This window comes from Heterocephalus glaber, unplaced genomic scaffold, assembly GCF_053883595.1.
Source record: "Heterocephalus glaber isolate CG9 unplaced genomic scaffold, H.glaber_assembly_v1.0 deba00000331, whole genome shotgun sequence".
Classification (NCBI taxonomy): domain Eukaryota; kingdom Metazoa; phylum Chordata; class Mammalia; order Rodentia; family Bathyergidae; genus Heterocephalus; species Heterocephalus glaber.
Genome location: NW_028258142.1, coordinates 44,590,345 through 44,611,044, shown reverse-complemented (window position 1 = coordinate 44,611,044; position 20,700 = coordinate 44,590,345). Strand labels below are relative to the sequence as shown.

The following is a 20,700-nucleotide window of genomic DNA, read 5'->3' as shown; positions in this document are numbered from 1 at the left end:
TCAGGAGGGTCACTAGTCTCCTGGAGCAAAGAGCCATGGGTGGGCAAAGAAAGATGAAGGGAGGGAAATGGAAATGCTGAGCCAAGGATAAATTAGATCTCCTATAATTACAGATATTTCTCAGACTTCCTTATGACATCAGTTGTCCCTTTTTGTATCTGTTAGATTGGAAGTCAGAAAAGCAGCGCTTTTGAGTTGCAGGCTGTGCTCGACCTCTGGGGACTTGTGTGGCTGGGAAGACACTGTAGTGATTCAGAGGCCCAGTTTGGGAAAAGACAGCATTAAATGCACACTGGGGTGAGTCTGCTGTGTACAGCCAACATCTGGGAAAGGTTGTCAAGTCTGATCTCACCCTGGACACATTCTGATTTTTCAGGTGGCACTCAGGCATGAGGATGGTGATGAGACAGCGGAGCCACCCCCCAGAGGGCTCCGGGATCGGCGGAGAGCCAGCGTGTGTTCCAGTGGCAGTGGGGGTGAGCACCAGGGCCTGGACCGCAGGAGGAGTCGCAGGCATTCGGTGCAGAACATCAAGAGTCCATTGTCAGCTCCCACCAGCCCCTGCTCCCTGTCGACTCCCACCTTCAAGCCCAGCCAAGTACGAGATCTCTGTGAAAAGTAAGCATAAAGCCAGCGGTGGGCAGGGGTGCAGGGTGCTGCTGAAAAGAGGGAGGGAAGCCACCAGACACAGGTGCCCACCACCATTCCCTGCCCACTACACAGTTAGGGGCCCTGGCTCTGCTCCTCTTCTCTATCATTAAGCCACCACTGCAGGGAACTTCCCCTGTGAGGTGGCCCCTGGTGGTATGCACAGACTTGACCTTACTAACCCCTTGAACTCATATTCAGCCATCTGTATTTTTGTTATTTAAAGTCTCATTTAATATCCATTCAGAAAAGCTGTTTTATAAAATGAAAGAGAATCCAAAACACAAAACTTTGGCCTAGAAATTGATAGTATACCACCAGAGAAATGTGAGAGGGTAAGACTCTCAAGATATTTGTAGCAATACACAAGATTGGTTTTGGTTAAGTAGATTACCCTGTATAAATTTGAAAACATCTGTCTCTTTGTATTTCAGTAGATACTAATGCCGTCAGTTAGTTGCTCAGTGAACATTTTTGAGTGTCCATTATAGGTTAGGATTGTTCAAAGGTGTGAAGATGTATAAATGGAAAAGGTATGATCTTTGGGTTTATGAACTTCACATCTGGGCTCGAAGAAAGAAAGAATGAGAAAGGTGTGTGTGTGTGTGTGTGCGTGCGTGTGTGTGTGTGTGTATATATGTGTGTGTGTATATATATGTGTGTGTGTGTGTATATATGTGTGTATATATATATATATGTGTGTGTGTGTGTGTGTGTGTATATATATATGTATATATGAAATTTGACCAAATCCGTGGGGACTCAAAGTGGTTCTGAAAAACACAGGTGCTACGAAAGGATGGCCATGCTGCTTTGGGGTCTGGGCCCAGTTTACTATTCCCAAGTGGATGCTTTCAGTTCACTATGATGTTGAGTTTGGTAGACCAGTCCACACCATCCACACAGGTCCCCAGGGGCTGACTGATCCATTCACTCCTGCTGCTGACAAGGGGGAAGCACTGGTCATGGGATTTGGTGGAGCATTCTCCCCAGTCAATGTTCCTGAGAGCCAAAGTTAGGTTACCTGGCTGCATGGTGAATAAATACAATGACTTACAAAGTCAGTGGGTCCTTCCTCTCCATTACTGAGGAAATACCCACCATCTCCATTGCAGAGAGGTGGCCCTCTCACTCTGCTACTCATGGAATCACCTGGGAGTGTACAAGCCATGTCTTTGGGTGCCTGATGTCCAGGAAGGAGAAAGTGGGCATGGTCTGAGAGTGACATGTAATGTGCACAGTTGATGCTGACATACCTTTCCTGCCTTCTAACCCTAAGGGCCCTCCATCTATAAGTTTTTCTGTTTTTGAAAGTCTGTGTGTATAAGCAGATGTATCTTAGTGAAAAGAAGATATAAATTTCCAAACAGAGGGGTGAATGAAAACATTTATCATGAGCATTGCATTTTGTGATTAAATATCTTGAAGAAAACTCAGCCAGTGCCCAAACAAAAGGCACTTTAAGCCCCTTCCCAGCACTGTCCCCAGCTAATGGCTTGAGATTTTAACATGGAGAGAGTTTTGGACAATTCCAAAAAGGATGGAAACATCTATATTTAAAACCACTAAAGATGCTGAGGGTAGAAGGGAGGTGGGCCTCATCAGCAGTACTTCGTTTTTTGCTTTATCTGATGTGTGTCATGTTTGTTCCCTCCCTATTTCTTGCTGTTACACTTTTCAAAGGTCCTTGCATTGTGAGTTCAGTGACAATGTCTTGTGATAAGTTGACAAGGATGACAACAATGGAGAGAACCATCCAGAGCACTGTTGAGAGTCTCCAAGTTCTGGGCTCCAGGGGAATTGAAAACAGGAGTCCATAGACCCTTCTCTGAATGCTGTTTATTTCATTATTTTCAAATAGGGAGAATTTTTTCATTTTAATGGAATTATTATTTTAATGTGAAATTAACATTCAAGAAAAATAATATACAAAGAGAATACATCATGCAGACTGATGATTATGAAGGGAATTCATCCATGGAAACTGTGAGAGGGGATTTTCCTGTAGCTCCACAGTGATGGTGCAATTTTGGCCAATGCAAGAATTACCGAGGCAAATAGTGGCAAGAAACAACATGGAAACGATCACTGAATGCATAACTCAGTCACTTGTTCAACATCTGCACCCCAAAACAGTATTTTAGAGGGCTGGGGATTTAGTTCAGTGGCACCGCACCTGCCTTGCAAGTGCAAGGTCCTGAGTTCGATCCCTGATACCAAACAAAACAAAACAAAACAAAAAAAACACACGCAGTATTTTAGAATCAAGTAGCCCATTGTGTTCTGTCCCCTGTGGACCTGGAAAGGAACAGAAACATGCCTGACCTATGTTGTTCTTCGTCTATGTGAACTCCCTGGCCATACTTGCTGCTATTTTGTAGCAACATGCCTGCAGATGCCGCATGTGAGGAATTTGAGGCTGGATTATATCACTCTGTGATGTAAGTGATGCCAACACTTTTGAAAAGAAGGTAGAAAAAGTGAGAGTTTAGAAAGGAATTCATGTTGTTTAAAAATGTATATGGCATTCTCTATCTCAGTTGGTCCTTCTGTATCATTTGAATCTGATTCTCACCATGATCCTCTGTAGGATCCAAGTGTCATTATCCTCCTTGGTACAAGTGAGAAAACATGCAGGTAAGTGCCTTGTGCTCGTGGCAGGATGAGGAGTGGGCTGAGCCATGGATTAAGCCCAAATCTTTGGCCCTTGATGCTAAATGCTCAAAGCATAGAAAGCTACTTTCCATCCAACCACTCCTAAACATATTCATTACATGAGATTTATATGTCTGATATTTTTAGAGAGAAAAACTTTGATTTATATACCATACAGGTATATTTTTATTGAGGTAAATATAAAAAAATCAAAGAATTAAAAAGGAGAAAAAAATCTCAGTCTCCCTCCAGACATATGTGTAAACCTGCTCAGCTAGATACTGTCATTTTAGTAAGGACTAATAAGACTCAGTTCTCATTGCTTTGCTTGGGTTTCTTACAAAATAGAGTTCCACACTGGGTGATTGCCAAATAAAGGTGAGTTTATTGATCACCTGTTACCTAATGAGTTTCATTGTTGACTTAAAATCCATACATTTGATTGATAGGAAGAAAAATTTAGGCGCTTTCAATTATTTCTGAGAAAATTATTTGGGGCATCTAATTGGAAAAAAAAGAAAAATGTCTCTGATTTAAATTTTGATCATATATAATCAATTTTATGATTAAGAAGCTCTTAGTTTCTCTAGCCTGAAGCAAAAGCCAAGAGTTGGGGTGCATTTCCAGGCTTGGGGTCTTTCCTAAGTATCCCATTCCATCTACATACATTTCTGTTTGTGAGGAAAGTCTTTGAGCTGGATTTGCACCCCCCCACACCATTGTTTGCCTGTTCATCTGTACTGTTTCTCTGTCATCACACAAAGATGTATGCCAGTCTTTCTGATATTGAACACAGCATGGGATTTAGCACACGACCTGTAAATTTCATCTTGTTGATTTCCACACAACATTCCAGCCTGTAGTGGTAATCTTGAATTTCATTCAGTCACTGATGTTAGCTGCTGTGCCATCCAGCTTCCAGTTGTGTGTATATTTCAGTGTACATGGAAGCGTGACCTTGCAGTTAGTGGATGAGGACAACTGGTTGGGGAACAGATGGTTCAGACTAGTGCCACATGCTCCAGAGACGAGTTTGCAAGCTTTCTGTCTGGACTAGATAGTAAAATATTAAGCTTTGTGAGTCAGATAGTCTCTGTTGCAACTACACAACTGAATCGTGCTTTTGTGGCACAAATGCTGCCATAGACAACAGATCAGCAAATAAGCATGGCTGTATTCCAATAAGATTTTATTTATGGACATTGAGATTTGAATTTTACATGTTATGAAGTATTATTCTCTTGATTTTTTTCAGCCATTAAAAATGTAAAAACTATTTGTAGCTCATGGATCATCTAAAACAGGTGGTGGGCCAGATTTGTCCCACAATCTGAAGTTTGCCAACCCCTGTTCTAATAGGCTGGGGGAGAAATGGCCCAGAATTGGCAAGAAAGAATGTTTGGGGTAAAAGAAAATCTCTCTATACCATGCAAGAGGGCCATAAGAACAGTGTTCTTAGGTTTGGGGATAGAACAAAGAAGTAAAAGGAATATTCTAGGCCACCGGCTGTGAGAGCGGAGGCATCGCCCCGCTGAGGGCCTGCGCGGGCTCGGCCTTCCAGATTGATGGGTGGCAGTGGCCACTGGGCATGCGAGGGAACCGTTGCTTGTCTGAGTCGCTCTCCTCTAGGCTCCGCCGGGTGGTCGGCATGGTCCGTGGTAATCAACGAGAACTCGCCCGATAGAAGAATATGAAGAATACCCAAGAAATTAGCAAGGGAAAAAGAAAAGAGGATAGCTTGACTACTTCTCAAAGAAACCAGAGGGACTCTGAGATCATGCGAAAAAAGCAGAAGGCAGCTAATGAGAAGTCTATGAAAACAGGAGAAAAATAATGACCAGCTCTGGGAAACGTGGGTGCTACTGCCAACTGGTACATCATAAGCTCCAAGATCAGGATTCCTTAGAATGAACAAGCATTACATGTGTTAGAACTCATCCTCAAAACTGTTTACCTCAAACTTTGTTTTTTGGCCTTAGTGTGATGTTTTAGAACCGTTCTTCAAAGAATAAAACATCATGCATGTAAAAAAAAAAAAAAAGGAATATTCTATGAAGAGAATGACATTATAGGGGATCTTGCTGACAGCTGACCATGAATTCCCAGGGCAAGTGGAAGAAGGGTAAGACAAATCAGATTAGGGGACACATAGAGCCAGGTAGGGAGAAGAGAACTGTGATGAATCCAGGGGAGCTTAGACTGTTAGAAAGGTTACTGCAAACTGCGATTAGCCCCAGTGATCCCTTAAGGGGACCACTGTATACATTTTTGGCCACCCAGGGGGACACCTGGGTATATACATTTTTGGTTGCCATAACTGGAGCATGGGGTATCTGAAATCTAGAGGGTAGAGTCAAGGACTGCTGTTCTATGATGCTCAGGATACCTGCTTGTCAAAGACTTAGTCTGTCATATCAACAGGACTAAATCTGGGTAAGCCTGACTTAGCATGTGGCAGGCAATTGGTTATAATATTCACCTCTTTGAGATGATGATAAAGTAGGGAAAGCCTTGACTATTGGAAAGGGTAGCTTTCTCAGAAGCAAATAGAACTCTGTGGACCTATCTTAAATATTCATGTATATGAGCAAAAAATATAATAGATCAGTTAAACCACAAGTCTATAGGAGTATTTCTAGTCAAGGGATTCATTGATGTTTTACTTACAAATTTCATGGAGACAGTATTTCTTGGCAAGAAATGAAATATGAAATGTCTTCAACAGCTAACTGGTAACTCTGGGCTACATAGTTTAAAGGAGAATACTTTTTTTGGTTTTTGCTTAATTATATTTAGCAAAGTTTTACTCTTTTAGTTCTCAGGGTATATACTGAACCCTCTCAGGCACCCAAAGGTGTGATTAAATTTATGCTCCTTTCAGTAACTAAACATAGTTAGGTCTAATCAGCCCAATATCTATCACATTCCAAAAAATTGACATCATGGAATGTGACACCAGCATAAAACAAGTTGGCAAGACATCACAATGATTATATAACAGAGGTGTGATATTCTACAGTTAGGCATCACGAACCCTTTGGAAGAACAGGAACATAGCCTAATAATCTAACCACCAGTGCTCTAGTAGAATTGAACGTCAGCCATGGATAACTCTCCTCTTGACTGCTCATATTGGCAACTAATAGCCACAAAGTAAAATACAAGAATTGCCAGTTTTCCCATATAAGTTAGATTAGGGATAAAGATAAAAATGTGTAATATATGTGGCGCAGAAATACTCTTTTGAATCGCAGAGTGATCAGTATGTAAACAAAGGCTATGGGTGGAGTCAGGTTGTGGCTAGGCTTTGAGTTTATAGTCAGGAAGCCAGTAGTTTGACCTGTTGACATACCTAACCCTCAAGCAGCAGAGAAAAGATTCAGCCTGGCTTCAGCTAGACCTTGAGAGGGAATTAGAAGATACTGTCCAAGAGGCTGGAGGCTTAGTACTGACCAGGGGACAGCTTACTCACCCGCTGCAGGGAGAAAGAGGAGGAGTTTTGCGGGAGTATGTTGTGGAGGCAGAGTAGAGATAACAGCCTTAGGAGCTCAGTCTGTACTCCGTAGTCATGAACAGGATTTGGAAGCAGTATGGTGTTTGGCTTAGGATAGAAGTGTGAATGTAGGGCAGGACAAGTTCAGAGCCTCCACCATTACAGCCGTGTGTGAACTTATATATGGCCATTGCCTCATAGTAAGTGCCAACTAAGTAGCAACTCAACAATAATAGCTATAACAACCTCTAACCTTTATTAAACACGTAATCATCTGCCAGGCATCATACTAGTCACTTCCGCTGTATCTGGTGTACTAACTCTACATTCACCATTACCCGTGGTGTAGTAGGTATTGTTACTGCTGCCATGTGACAGGAGGGGAAACTGAGACACAGGGAATTGAAGTAATGGGCCCAAGGTCCCTCAGCTAATATGCAGTAGAACTGATTTTAAGGTTCAGTTCTGGCTCCAGGGTCCATGCCCTCACAATTCTGTTTAACTGACCTGATTTCTATGATTTCTGAAGAAATAAAACAAATATTCTGAGTGGTTGACAGGAAACAATTAGTAAATACACATGATGCCTTCTTTATTGTTGCTTCTTGAATTTTCATATCAGTACATTAAAAAAACTATTGCTTGGTGTTCCATTATATAGATAATGCTGTAATACTGTAATGCTTTCATTCATTTTGCTATGGCTTGGTTCCAGTTTTTCCTGGTTCCAAAAATTGTGGAAATGAACATATGACCTATTGACAGCATTTATACTTTGTACTTCTGTTAGCATTTATACTTCTGTAGGATAAATTCTTAGAAGCAGAATTCTTTATCAAAGACCACTTACATTTTAAATATTGAGATCACTACATTACTTTTTTAAAAGGCCTTGCCAGTTTACTGTCCCACCATCAGCCTATCACAGCCATTTTTTCCATCCCATCACCAGGACTGGATGTTTTTATAAATCTGAAAAGTGAAATGTGGCAACTCAGTGTTTTAATTTGTATCTTGTGATTACTACTGAGATTGTACATCTTTAATTGCCTCATGGAAGGAAATGTTATTGACATTTCCTTTTCTGAGTATAGCCTGTTTAGACCCTTTGCTGATTTGTCTCCAGAATGTCTTGTCTGACTTAATCAATGTACAGCCACTCATGATTTTTCATATGGAAAATTTCAGATACAAAAGTGAGGCAATATATTCTCTGTATATGTTAAACATTAGCTTTTTGACAATTTTACTCTGTCTCTCAAATATCTCTCTCAATTATAATCAACTCTCTAACCCTATTGAATGTTTTCAAGTACTGACAATGTTTTATCTTTTGAGGATGAATTAGATTTGTTTAGAAAGCAAAAAAAAAATGATTCAGAGAAAAAGTTTATTTGAAATTTGTAATCCTGGGCTGGGGATTTAGCTCAGTGGTTCTGCTGCCTGCCCCGCAAGCACAAGGACCCGAGTTCGATCCCTGGTACCAACAAAACAAAACAAAACAAAAAAGAAATTTGTAATCCTAATAAGATATATTGTTTATTGATTTTTGATCCTGAAATCATTGATTTGCTTGTTTTACTCATAAATGGGCACTGAGGACAGTTCCTGAAGAACTCAGAACAATATTAATTAAAATACTCAGAACAATAACTGTGACATTGGAACAAGCCTTCCCAGTTTATCATAACTAACTGTTACCTTGGAGATGGAGGAAGGAAGGTATAAAGAACAGAAACTCATGGACAGAAGGAGGCCACAACTGACTATCAGATGTTGGAACCTGAGGAGGAGCAGGGACTTATGCTGTCATAGCATTTTAGAAGCCCACAGCTGATGGCTAACAGTCAGGGGCTCAGAAGGATGATGGAATGAGGAGATGATGATGGAATGCCTTGGGTGGGAGCTTCAGGGAATGATTGAAAGGAATATTGTTTTCTTTGTTTCTGCAGGAGTGGGACGAGAATTGGCATATGTCCACCAGCCACAGGAAGCAGTGGGCAAATGGGGAAGACTAATTTGGAACCCACGGGGTGGGTGAGCTCATCTGCTCATATTTTGACAGGAAGGAGACATTTGGATGCCTAAGGTCTAGGGCAGCACCTCACTGTCTGGCCCCTCACCCCTTATCCACAAGGCCTCACTGCCAAGGTTATAAAATTAATTCCCTTGTTATCCCCATGGTCTACATCTTAACAGTAGAGTAGCCTTATCTCTTTCTTGGTAGCAATTGGCAACGTGCACCTGATTTGCAAGGAAGAAATACACTATGGAACAAGTATGTATTATATAATGTTAACCTACAAAATCTGCTACTCCAGCGACTTGTTTGGTCCGGGCTCCTGCAGGTAGGTTTGGCCACATGCAGTAGAGGAGCAGTTGTGGTGGTTGAGTGCAGTGGCATGGTCTTCATTCCTGACTCTGTCTCTTTGTGTAAACTGAGGATGATGATAATACACTTTTAGGAGAGTTGTAGGAGAGTCAGGATAGACATCAAAAATGTGTGCTTTGCCCTGTGTTGTTATTAATCACTCTATTCCCTGAAGCCTTCCGGGATAGTGTCTATTAAGGAAGGTAATTGTTAAATAAATATGGACATGAACTGGAGAGAATATTCTGTGTACCAGCATCAACATGCTAGATGATTTCACAAAACAAAGATTAGCAGCCACTGGTACCATGAGCAGCAAGTAGCTACTTGGGAAGATTTATCTGATGGTAACTGATTTGTGATAAATGGGATTCACTGATGAGGGCTGTGACCTCCTGAAGAGAAGTGATTGGAATATAGCCAGTGATTCTGAGATGTCCAAGTCTCATCCTGAGTGTTGAATAGCTGGAGACAAGGCTGGAGGCAAGGGAGCATGAGCCTGGGAATGGGAGAAGCTGTACCAGGTCAAGGTAGGAAGGAACAGAGCTAGGAAGAAGTCACCTTTCGAACCCCTGATTTCTGGGAAAGGATGTATTCTTAAAAATTGACTCTGACCAGGGATGGGGTTTTAGCTCAGTGGTTCTGTCATCTGCCTTGAAAGTGCAAGGTCCTGAGTTCCATCCCCAGTACCAAAAAAAAAAGAAAAAAATCACTGTGACCAGATTGCAGATTTCTTATGTGCTTGGACTTCGCTGCATTGAATTTGGAGATCTATCAAGGTTCTAAGGAAATTGACAGACCTTTATTCTTAAAACCAAGTAGAGCTACTAGTTTTAAGTGGAGAAGTGGGGTGAAAGTTTTGTTTTGACAAGAGCACTCTGGAAGCAGCTGGGTGTATTGGAGAAAAGCAGGCTGAAGACAGGAAGACCACGACAGGGCTGGGGCAGCATCCAGGGAGAATGGAAAGGGTGGGATGAGATTCAGGGACACATAGTTTGTAGGACCATGACTGGATTACATGGTGAAATCAAAGCTGATTCTCAGGCAACCAGTAACCCAGGGTTATGGGCTGGCTGAAAGAATATTCACTAAGCTTTGGGTGTGTTAAGTTTGAGCTATCTGTGGGAAAGACAAGCAGAAATCCCCACAGTGAGTTGGATAGGCACTTCTGGAACTCAGATACCTGTAGGTGATGGGTGACAGCCAGGCTACAACCCAGAAAAAAATACAACAGGAGAGCAGAGAAGCAGATGATAAATCCCTGGGAAAGAAAGGCAGAATTATCATCTTAGGAAATGGTGAAACTGAGACTGTCACCCTTGCCAAGCGAGCAAAACTTTACATCTGTTATCTTCCATTGTGTTTCTCAATCTATAGAGGACTCCTGTGATACTAGGTTTCAGGAAGAGACTAGCTGTTCTCTTGGGAGTGGTGTGCACACACTTCAGAGAGAAGGCTAGGTTCATATTCTAGTTGAATCTTTGAATGGCTTCTTTCAGTACAAACTTGGGCAGTCGGCACAGATGTGGGCATGAGTGATCATGTTGGAGGCCTCTCTTTCCTTATTGCCTGTGCAGTTCCCAGAATCCCTTTGGAAATGGAGCAGAGACTTTCTAACCAGTACTAAGTGGGGTTGATTGAGTCCAGTCATGGAGAGAGGAATGAAATTGTCTTTGCCCCATAGAACCCTGTGAAGGGACCCTGGGGGTAACTGCACTGATGAAGGCTGAAAAAGCAGGGAAATAAAACCTTGAAAACGTAGGTTGAAGAGGCCAAATGAGACAGCAGAAAAGAATTCTCTACTGGGCACAGGTGATGCTGGTGAATTGTTTTGCAAAGGCATCCTTTGGGGATAAGCTTTGGAAGTTGAAGAGAATGGACCAAAAGATAGACCTGGCCTAAGGTCATCCTTGTCTCACTGCATGTGCTTGGTGAGCTGATGGTGATGACAGAAACATCATGTTCATGTTTTTAAATATTTATTGTTTCTAAACAAGGTCTTGTTTATATTTCAGAGACCAGTCAGAATTAACCTGAGCCACAATCAAGGTCCAAAAACATCTAGTGGTGCCTTGTAACATCTGTTCTTTCCCCTCATGGTGGATGTGGGGCCATGTGGGACAGGCAGGGAGAGTGATGAGGCCAGTTGCAAGCTGGTAGACTCCCTGTGCACATGAATCCAGTCAGAAGGGCCACTCATGTTCAGGGAGGTGAGAGAAGAAAGGAGTAGTAGCTTCTTCCAATTCTTAAAGAGAAGAGGCATTTTTCCCCAGCTATTGATTTTAAGGAGTGATAGCACAGCATAGTTATTAAGAGCATGATGGTAGAGTTGGACTCCCTGGTTTCAATCCTGGCTTACTAGTTGTGTGAGCAGGAGTGAATTCCTTACCCTTTCTGTATCTCAGCTTCTCATCTGTGAGTGAAGGTGTGAATAGTACCTACCTCAGAGGTTCCTGTGCAGATTAAAGGAGTGAAACATGTAAACTGCCTCGCACAAGGGCACCTGGAACAGAAAGTAAGTAAATAGAATAAATAAGCCACTGCAGTCCCCTTCCCCCCAAGCCCTCCTCCCCAGAAACTGTTTCCTCCCAGAGAGATCCTTTGGGGCAGGACTAAGCAAAGAATAGAAATGCCTGGTCTTGATCCTCAGTGCCCTGCAGAACTTTAGGAAGCCCGGGCACATTGGGATGGGCATCTGCAGCCTTTGATTGCCCAGAGAGAGCTGCTTCACAAAGACACAATAACTCAGTTAGGAATCCAGAGACAATTATATCACACTTCAGGAATACTCAAGTACAGTCTCCACATTGCCCCAGAGAAATAATTTCATTCCTGAGGTTTTCTTTCCAGCCATGTGGTTCTGGTTTTATAAACATAAGATTAAAAATTGACTAGAGATGAGCTCCCATAAGGAAGTGGCCAGTCCAGGCCTGCCGCATGCCAGCATTTATCTCCCAGAGGTCCTTGGACAGGACAGGGTGGTGTAAGGGGTGCTTTGGCTGTGCGCCATAGCCAGGCCTCCCGAGGTGAAACAGATATGAACAGGACTTGAGAAGCTGCTTTTCTACATTTTTAAAAAAGCTTTAGCAAGCATTGTAAAATTGCCTTTCAAATAGAAGGGTAAATAATTTGAATCACAAAGTCAGAAAAACAAAGGATGTAGTGGGACCTACCTTTGTTTTTGTGTGTTTGTGGACATGGGGCCACATCCACAATAGCATGTATCTGTAAGTAGATGAGCAAGCTATCAAAGCTGTAGAGGAGAAGCAGAGAACTGGATGTGTTGTTCCAGAGTACCATTAGTATTGGCATTTTATGAGCTTCAGTATTTACCGACTTGAGTTTGTTGAGACAGGAATACTAATGGAACAAAACCATATTCATTCATTTACTTCTGCTTTTTGTGCCTATCATATTCTTGGATCTGAGGATACAGTGGTGAAATGACCTTTATGAAGCTCATAGTTTAATGAGTAGGTGTGTAAGTGAATATTATAGCAAGCCAATATTGTAGCTCTGGAAGAGGACTTTTGAAAGGAGGAAATAAATGGCTGTGAGGCAGAGGGTAACTTGGAGATGTGCTTAAGAACATGGGCAGGCATAGTCACTAAAACATCACTTATAATAGCAAAGAACAGAACTGAGGAATTCGAGAAGAGATGTCTGTCTGCCTGTGGAGATGGGAAGGTGGGAGGGGAAGGGAAAGTAAAATGGATCAAGATGCAATATGTATAATTCCCCATGATGAATGCATTTATTATGTGTCACAAATATATACCAATAAAAGGGGGAAATATATATAACAACAACAATAGCAAAAACAAAAAGAGATTGGAGGTAAGGGAAGGTGGAAACAGGAACATGGGTGGTGTCTATTGATACAGAACTCCAGGGAAACTTTGGCAGCTTGGACTAGGATAATGCTTCTCAACCCTGTAGAATACCTAAAACAGCCACTGCCCCTGCCCTGCCATACCCTAGAAGAGTTGGACACAATTTCCAAAATGTATGGAGCCTTCACGTTTAAGATAGTGTAACTCAAAGGTGTGGGTGACTAGGCTGGAGGTTGTCAGTGACTGTGGCTGTAGCTGTGGGGAGATGCGGAGGGTTTGAAGGATATGTGAGAGGAAGAGTCAGCTGTATGGCTGGATTTTCCATATTCCCCCTCCTGTACTAGGATAGGCTCAAACCTGTTTAAAATGGTGGGAACCCTGTGAGTGCACAGGGCACCCTGAGGACAGGCGACATTCATCTAGTTCCTTGGTTGATTGTCTATGTAGGTAGTTCTGGCCCTCTACTGCTCTTTGTTTTTTTTCTGATACCTCCTTTGAGTATAATTCATTCTTTGTGGGCATCTCCACCAGTAGACGGTCAGTGAAATAAAAAATAAATGCTACCCAAACAAATCCATGTGGTTATTGTTGGTAGTTTGAGGGCATGACTTGAAGGAGTAGAGAACAGAAAATGAGGTTGTTGGGAAGAACCCTGGCTGAAATACTAGATTTGGGGTTTATCTCTACATGCCAATTATCTGTAGCTGATTACCATATTAAGAGTTGATTGTGGTATGTTCAAGTCCAAAACATGTGAAAGGGAAATTAGAAGTTCCAAGATCAAACTGAGTCCTAAATTAAAAAGGTATTACCACATGCTGAAACGCTAAAACATATTTGGCCTCCTCATAGTGGTTACATTTGATATCTGCTTTTTAAATACACAAATATCATATCCCCTTCATTTCTAAGAGACTTCCTCTCAAGTACCCCTTTTTTCCTGTTGGTGAAAGGGATGAGACAGAAGATACACAAAAAGTGCGATTACTGGCTGAGTATCCCTTATCCAAGATGCTTGGAACAGAAGAGTTTTGGACTTGGTATTTTTTCAGATTTTGGAATATTTCCACTTATATAATGAGCTGTCTTGGGTACAGAGCCCAAATATAAATATGAAATTTGTTTTGTATGCACCCTATACACCTAGCCTGAAGGTAGTTTATATAGTATTTTCAATGCACCTGTGTTTTGACTGAGACCCATCACATGAGGTCAGGTGTGGGATTTTCCACTGGGGACATCATGTCAGCCCTCGAGTTCTTTTGGATTTTGGAGCGTTTCAGATTTCACTTTTTTCAGATGAGGGATGCTCAACACTATTTGCATTTAAAACAATACTGATCAAAAACGCATTCAATTAGTAATTGTACAACAAGGAGAAAGTATCTGATGTCCACCCAATTTCATTTCTTCAGCTATAACATACCCCTAAAGCTTAAAGTGTTGCACAGTGTTTTCTAAGTGAGATAAGAGAGCCACTAGATCCACTAAAGTCTCAGGACAGATTTAAGCCACACCTGAGGCAGGTTCTTTGAAGACCATTAGCTTAGGGCTACGCTCAGAGTTACCTGCTGTTTCTAAAAGTTCTTGGAGAACTGCAGTGTACCTTCATCCCAGTTTCCTTTCTGCTCTCTCAAAATGCTTGGGAACATTTAGAGTAATTAACTAGTATCTGTGGCTGTGAGTAATGTTTTTTACCAACATGTTTTATTAACACAAAATCAAGGTGTACACAAAAGAATGTGGAAGATGCCTCATAGTCTCTAGCTATCACTGGATGAATTTATTTTATACCTGAATAAATCTGGAATTCCAACTACTAATTGGCTGTTTTTTTCCCCTGTTGATATTTATAATTTAATTGAACTAAATTCTATTGTATTAAACTCTGCATTTCAGTAGTATAAATGTGCTGAGTCCATTAATGTTTGATTAACAAAACAAAACAACATATGGCTTATCCACTGAAGTGCTGGTGAATAGTCCAGCTTCTTGGGTATGTTCAGAATCCATGAACTGTACTTTATGCTCCTTCTAAACTGTGCATGCTACAGGAACAAGAAATACTTTCCTGTCTAACTTTGGGCTCTCACCATGGAAACATCAGCGCAACAGCTGGGCTCTGTTAGATGCTTTTTCATTCACTTGGCTGGTACAAATCTTTTGAGGGAACTTTTTATTTTATTTGGTGGATAACAAAACTATTTTTAAATGAAATTATTGCTTCATGTGGTCAGATATTTGTTGTAACTGATTAAGATCACTAATTGGAAATTTTCAACCTCATCTTGGCCCCTAGGTTACCTAGAAACAGCCTTAAAGTTAACAGAGTATGTCACTGAGAGGTTAAGTTGAAACTATAGTTTAAGTATTTGGTAACGCAGAATGATGCAAACCTAGCCCAAGGGGGCACTTTCTTTGTCATAAATTTAGCTAAATATTTCTAGGAAATATTTTTTCATCTCATTATGATATAAGTTCTATGTATTTATTTTATGGAATTAAGTGGGACATTTGAAATGTCTGTAAAATCTCATCTTTTCCTGGATCAGTTCCTCTTTGGCCTCCTGAATTTTGCTTTAACAGTACTATGGATGTCTTTTCAGGTCACTTAGGTTTCCAAGGTTGAATAATTCCTGGCATAATTAGTCATGTGTCTTCTTTCTCACCAGACTGTAACACAATAGAGGAAACATTTTTTTTAACCTCTGTGGGTCTTTCACATAATGTGTGCTCAATAAAACATTCGTTAGAGCCCTTGCCTCATAGACTGTTCTGTTTTCTTAAAAATTTTGCTTTATTACCTACTTTTAATACATCTTAATTGTAGAGGTTTAGATTAATCATAGTCCTTGGTTCATGGTATGTTGAACCTTGGCTCATTGGTCTGTGTATGACTCTCTTCTAGTTTATTTTTATATATTCACTTATTAAGAGCATAATGAGATTATGGCCTATCTCAAGACAGTGGATCATTAGCCCTAACTTACATCTAACTATGTATTTCTCACTGTCCTATCCATAGGCCTGGTAGCCAACATCTAAATATGTGTTCATCATTGTCTTGGGGTTTGGTTTTGTTTTTGCTTAAAGATTATCACACACATATGAATAAATAATATAGAGTATTGGTTTTTTGAACTTTATGAAGAAAAAGGTATCGTGCCATGTGTTCCTTCTCAGACTTGTGTTCCTCACTCCACATGTGCTTCTGACGGTCGTCCACCTGGCCATGTGAAGCTCACTGTGTGGAGTTTACCACAGTCACTTTGTACTTCTTCCTGTTGACGAGCATTTGGGTCATTTCCAGCTTTTGACAGTTACACACAGTGCTGCTGAGAGAATCCTTGGACCCATCCTGGGGCACATGTGCTCGACAGCCTCAGGGAAGGTTTCTTAGCCTTGGCACTGTTGGCATTTTGGACCTAATAATTCTTTATTGTGGTGCTGCTCTGTGCATTGTGTTATGCTTAGTAGTTCCCCTGGCTTCTACTCAGTAGATTCCAGTCATTCCTCTTCCACCCAGTTGTGTCACCTGAAAATGTATCCAGACTCTGATACTGTATATCCCTTGGGGAGATGGGGACAGAATCATCCTAGCTCAGAACTATTGCCCTGGGGTATAGCAATACTACTTTCAAGTCATGATATGAATGTTTAGCTTCACAAAAGAGTACCAGTTATTTTGCCAGTCATTGTACCTCTACACACTCCTATCGGCAGTATAAAAGAAACAGTTAACCTACATTTTCTTCAGTACTTGGTATTATCAGGCAGTTTTGCCAAGTGGGATTAAAATGATACCTTGCTGGGGTTTTAAATTATAGTCCCCTGATTTACATACATTAAACTATATTTTGTACTCATTTATTGGCTGTGTTCATATATTTTGCCCATTTTTTATAGATAGGGTTTTAAAAATTTTTTGTATATATTGTAGGAGTTTGTCTGTTAGATGTAGTACAAATGCCTTCTCCCAATTTACTATTTAAATTTCCTCACCCTGATTGCTTTGATTCTAGAACATGCCTTAGTGCTCTTCTGAGGGTGTGTCATGCTTTTGAAACAACTCAACAATACTCATTTTCCCTTTTTATTTGTCTTTTTGAAGCCTAAGAGATGTGACATTAGCCTGAGACCCAAATTTGGGAAAGTTAAATTGACTTTGATGGGAATTATGCCCTGTACAATTCCTTTTCTAAAATGAAAAAGGTGGCTTCAACTCTGAGATCATTTGTGGTGAAAAGGAAAATACCTAATGGGTCCAGAACAAGCTTGTGCCCAAGAGTAACTGCCCTACCATTTGTGATAACGAGGCCACATCACACACGTTGTGTAGATTTATTGTGGGATTCAAGTATGTGGAGTCCGAAATGGAGACAGCTTGGCATGTAGGCCAGGGTAACTGTCTTCAAACATCTGGACACAGCTATTTGGGAGGGAGAAGGATCAAAAGACAGAGCTAAAGTACGTAGAAGTTATAAAAGGGAAAATGTTGCTGTTAGTGGCATGGAATGCTTTGCAGAGTACTGTGCTGCCTTCTTCCTCTGGGAATCAGAGTTCTGAGTGTCTGTTGGTGCTGAGGGTAGAGATTTCCTCAGAGGACTTGAAGATGCTGATGACAATATGATCAGAAGTCATAGTGAAACAGATTTGCTTAGTATATTCCAGGCCTTTTCAGAGTGCCTTTACATATTAATGCTATCCTCTTAGGAAGGAGGTGCTGTTACTACCCCATGTATGGATGAAGAAAGCAGGTCCACATTTGGTTGGTTACACAGCTCCAGAGTGGTGGGGCTGGAGAGCAAACTCTGGTAGCTTGGCTCCAGGTACCCTCAGGCTCCATCTGGGAGTGTAAATGGAATCAACTCAATGTTTTCTTTTAAAGGAGAGAGGCCCAGGGTTGTCAAGGTAAAAGGCATTCTGGGTAGCAAAGAAATAATAACATCTGTAAATGTCTCATTGAGCTGGAGATTGCAGGTACAGTGTTGAACTTGGTCCTGTGGGAACATGTGGAGAAGAAAAGGACCAAGGCTCGTGAAGGGTGCCATATGAAGGCATGCTGTACTGAGCCAGAAAGGACAGAGTCGTGCTTGTCTGGGGCTTCAGGTACTGCGGGGGGCAGGGTGCTGTCCTCACTGTTCTCTGGTCTCTGTTTCTGAAGGAGGCAGCCCCAATCTAGGGTCCTGACGCGTGGCTACGAGGTTGTGTTACTACTTCTCTCTTCCTTTCTACCACAGCTAGTCTGTCACTAAGTTCAGCCAGATCTTTTGCTTTAAGCCTTTCAAGATCAATGTCTTCTCCTTTAGTTGCCCTTTAGTTGTTAACCTAACTATACTATGCAATTCTTTATTGAGGCGTCCATGACCTTGATTCCAAAACTCGACGAGCACATTTTAAGGAATGAGAATTATAGATTGGAACCTAGCTGTATCAAAAGGACAATACATTATAAAGAAATGGGTCTTTACTCTCAGTATGCAAAGTTGGCTTAACATTTTAAAAAATACAGTCTTTGTAATTTGTTGTAATTTCAGAAAATAGAAAGATGACAATTATTTTCATAAACACAAAAGCATTTGACAATAGACACTATTATTAAGACCTTGAGATAAAAACAAAAATTAAACAGAATAGGAAAAGCACTAACCCGCAAACAAAGCAAGATAATTAGGACCTCATTAAGGACTTCTACTCATTGAAAGACATCAGGGAAATGAATGCAAAGGCAGTAGACAGAGAGAGAGAGAGATTTGCAACACATACAAATGCCAAAGGACTTGTATCCAAATTATATATATTTTTAAAAACTTCAAAAGGAAAAATGAAATCTGGTTTTGAAAAAATGAGAGAAGTACTTAAACACTTGAAAAAAGGACATCCAAGTGGGCATTAAAAGTATGACAATGTGCCCAACCTCATTATTCATCAGAGAAAGCAAACTAAAACCACAATGCAACATCACTACACAGAAATCAGATGGCTAAAATGAAACAAACAAAAATATCAAATCTTGGCAAGCATGTGGAGCAACCAGAATGCTCATTTACTACTTGGAGGAATTTAAATTAGCCAGACCAGTTTTTAAAAATAGAACTTTCTAACAAAGATGAACTCAAGTGTACTTTATGACTTCCAACTCTGTCTTTAGATATACTCTGCACAGTCATATATTTACATTTTCACCAGAAGACGTGTACTGTAATGTTCATAATAACACTATTCAAAATAACTCAAAACTTAAAAGTACCTAAATATCATCCACAATACAATGGATAACTAAACATTGGTGTATTCGTATAAGACAACAATATATAAGAAGAAGAATATGTGATCTTTAAGTACAATAATGTGGATGAATCCCACAAGTATAATGCTGAAACAAGAAAGTTATTCATGGTACTATTCCTTTAGATAGAGAGTAAAACCAAGCAAAACTACCGAATGCTAGATGATGTAAGATGGGGAAGGGAAGTAATTGTAAAGGACTTTTAAGAGGATGCTGATTAGGCCAGTACGGTTTATTTTATGAAAATTCAGTTATTTGTATACTTTTCTATATGTATTTGGTAGTTCAGTAAATGGAAAAAGCAAAGCTATAGAAACTAGTGCTAAAGAGTTAAAGATCTTGTCAGAATGATGGGAAAGTGAGAAGTAATAATTTCAGACAGAGGGCAAGAATGGTGGACATTTACAAAGAAGAATTGGAACACTTTGTGCAGTTGAGGAATTGTAGTTGGAGGGTGGATGAGGCTGTGGTAGGAAGCAGTGAGCGGTGGATTAGTTCTGTATGATGAGGTCCAGGGCACGGAGAGCTGATGGGAGGACAGGCAGAGGTCACTGGAGTTCAGAAAGGCAAGGGATTGAGAAGCCCAGCAGGGCTTTATGCAGCTGTTCCCTATGGACAGTGATGTAAATCAAATGTCCTCAGGGCTTAGAGGCCAAAGGAAGGTAGTGATCCAGTTATCAGTCTTTAGTCTGTACTCTTTTAGCTGCAAGGGCAAAACCTAATTTAAGTTACCTTAAGCAAAAAAGAACGATTTATCATCTTCCATTAGTGGAAGGCCTAGATGGAGCTTCAGAACTGCTGGATGTAGGTGTTACAATAGTCATGGGAACTGTTTTCCCCCCTCTACCCCAAGGGTGACATGAATTGGCTGCATTTGGAACATGTACCCCTTGAATGGGGGTAGATCTGCTGTCTGGAACCACTCACTGACAATGAGGAGGTGCCTTGCCAAAGCCATATGTCCACCGTGGAGGTTAGACCGTGCCAGACTGACATGACCCTCCATGATGTCTAACCTAGAGAGGTGCAGTGAAGAAGTGAGGACTCTGTGGTTAAACACAGGAACTGGTCATCACCAGGAACATTTTTTGGTTGAGTCTGTATAAAAGCAAAGACCACAAAGGTGGCCTGCCCAAGGCCAGAGTGCTCTGAAATGTGTGTGGGGTACAAGGTAGTGGCATCCAGGCAACTTGGCAAAGAAATCTGACCTCTTCTGGGTTATGGTATCTCTTGTCTGTGTTTAAAGTTCCTTGTCTCAGAACCGTCTGCTGTATGCTAACAGGTTTACAGAGCTCCTTTTCATTTCAGCCAGCTGGGGTTCCTCTTTTTGTTTTGCTTGCCTACTTGTGTGTTCATATCACTTTTCCATCTTGTCTCTGTGTGCATTTCTCTTTTCCTGGCCTTGTCTCAG

The 20,700-nt window shown here is 41.0% G+C and overlaps 1 protein-coding gene and 1 pseudogene across 20 annotated transcripts in view; both read left to right on the top strand.

Annotated features, from left to right (window-relative positions):
• The window catches only part of Fhod3 (formin homology 2 domain containing 3), a 497,386-nt gene that overhangs the window by 352,660 nt on the left and 124,026 nt on the right, over nucleotides 1-20,700 (top strand). For 18 of the 19 annotated variants that reach the window (XM_087189308.1, XM_087189306.1, XM_087189305.1 and 15 more), the window contains one exon: nucleotides 377-618. In XM_087189308.1, coding sequence (XP_087045434.1) covers nucleotides 377-618 — 242 coding nt within the window. Of the gene's footprint in view, nucleotides 1-121; nucleotides 298-376; nucleotides 619-20,700 lie in introns of those variants that run through there. The other variant, XM_087189345.1, reaches the window with a different exon arrangement.
• On the top strand, nucleotides 625-20,690 carry LOC147830114 (small EDRK-rich factor 1 pseudogene; annotated as a pseudogene). Its single transcript, XR_015442353.1, has one exon. The product of XR_015442353.1 is annotated as a small EDRK-rich factor 1 pseudogene (transcript).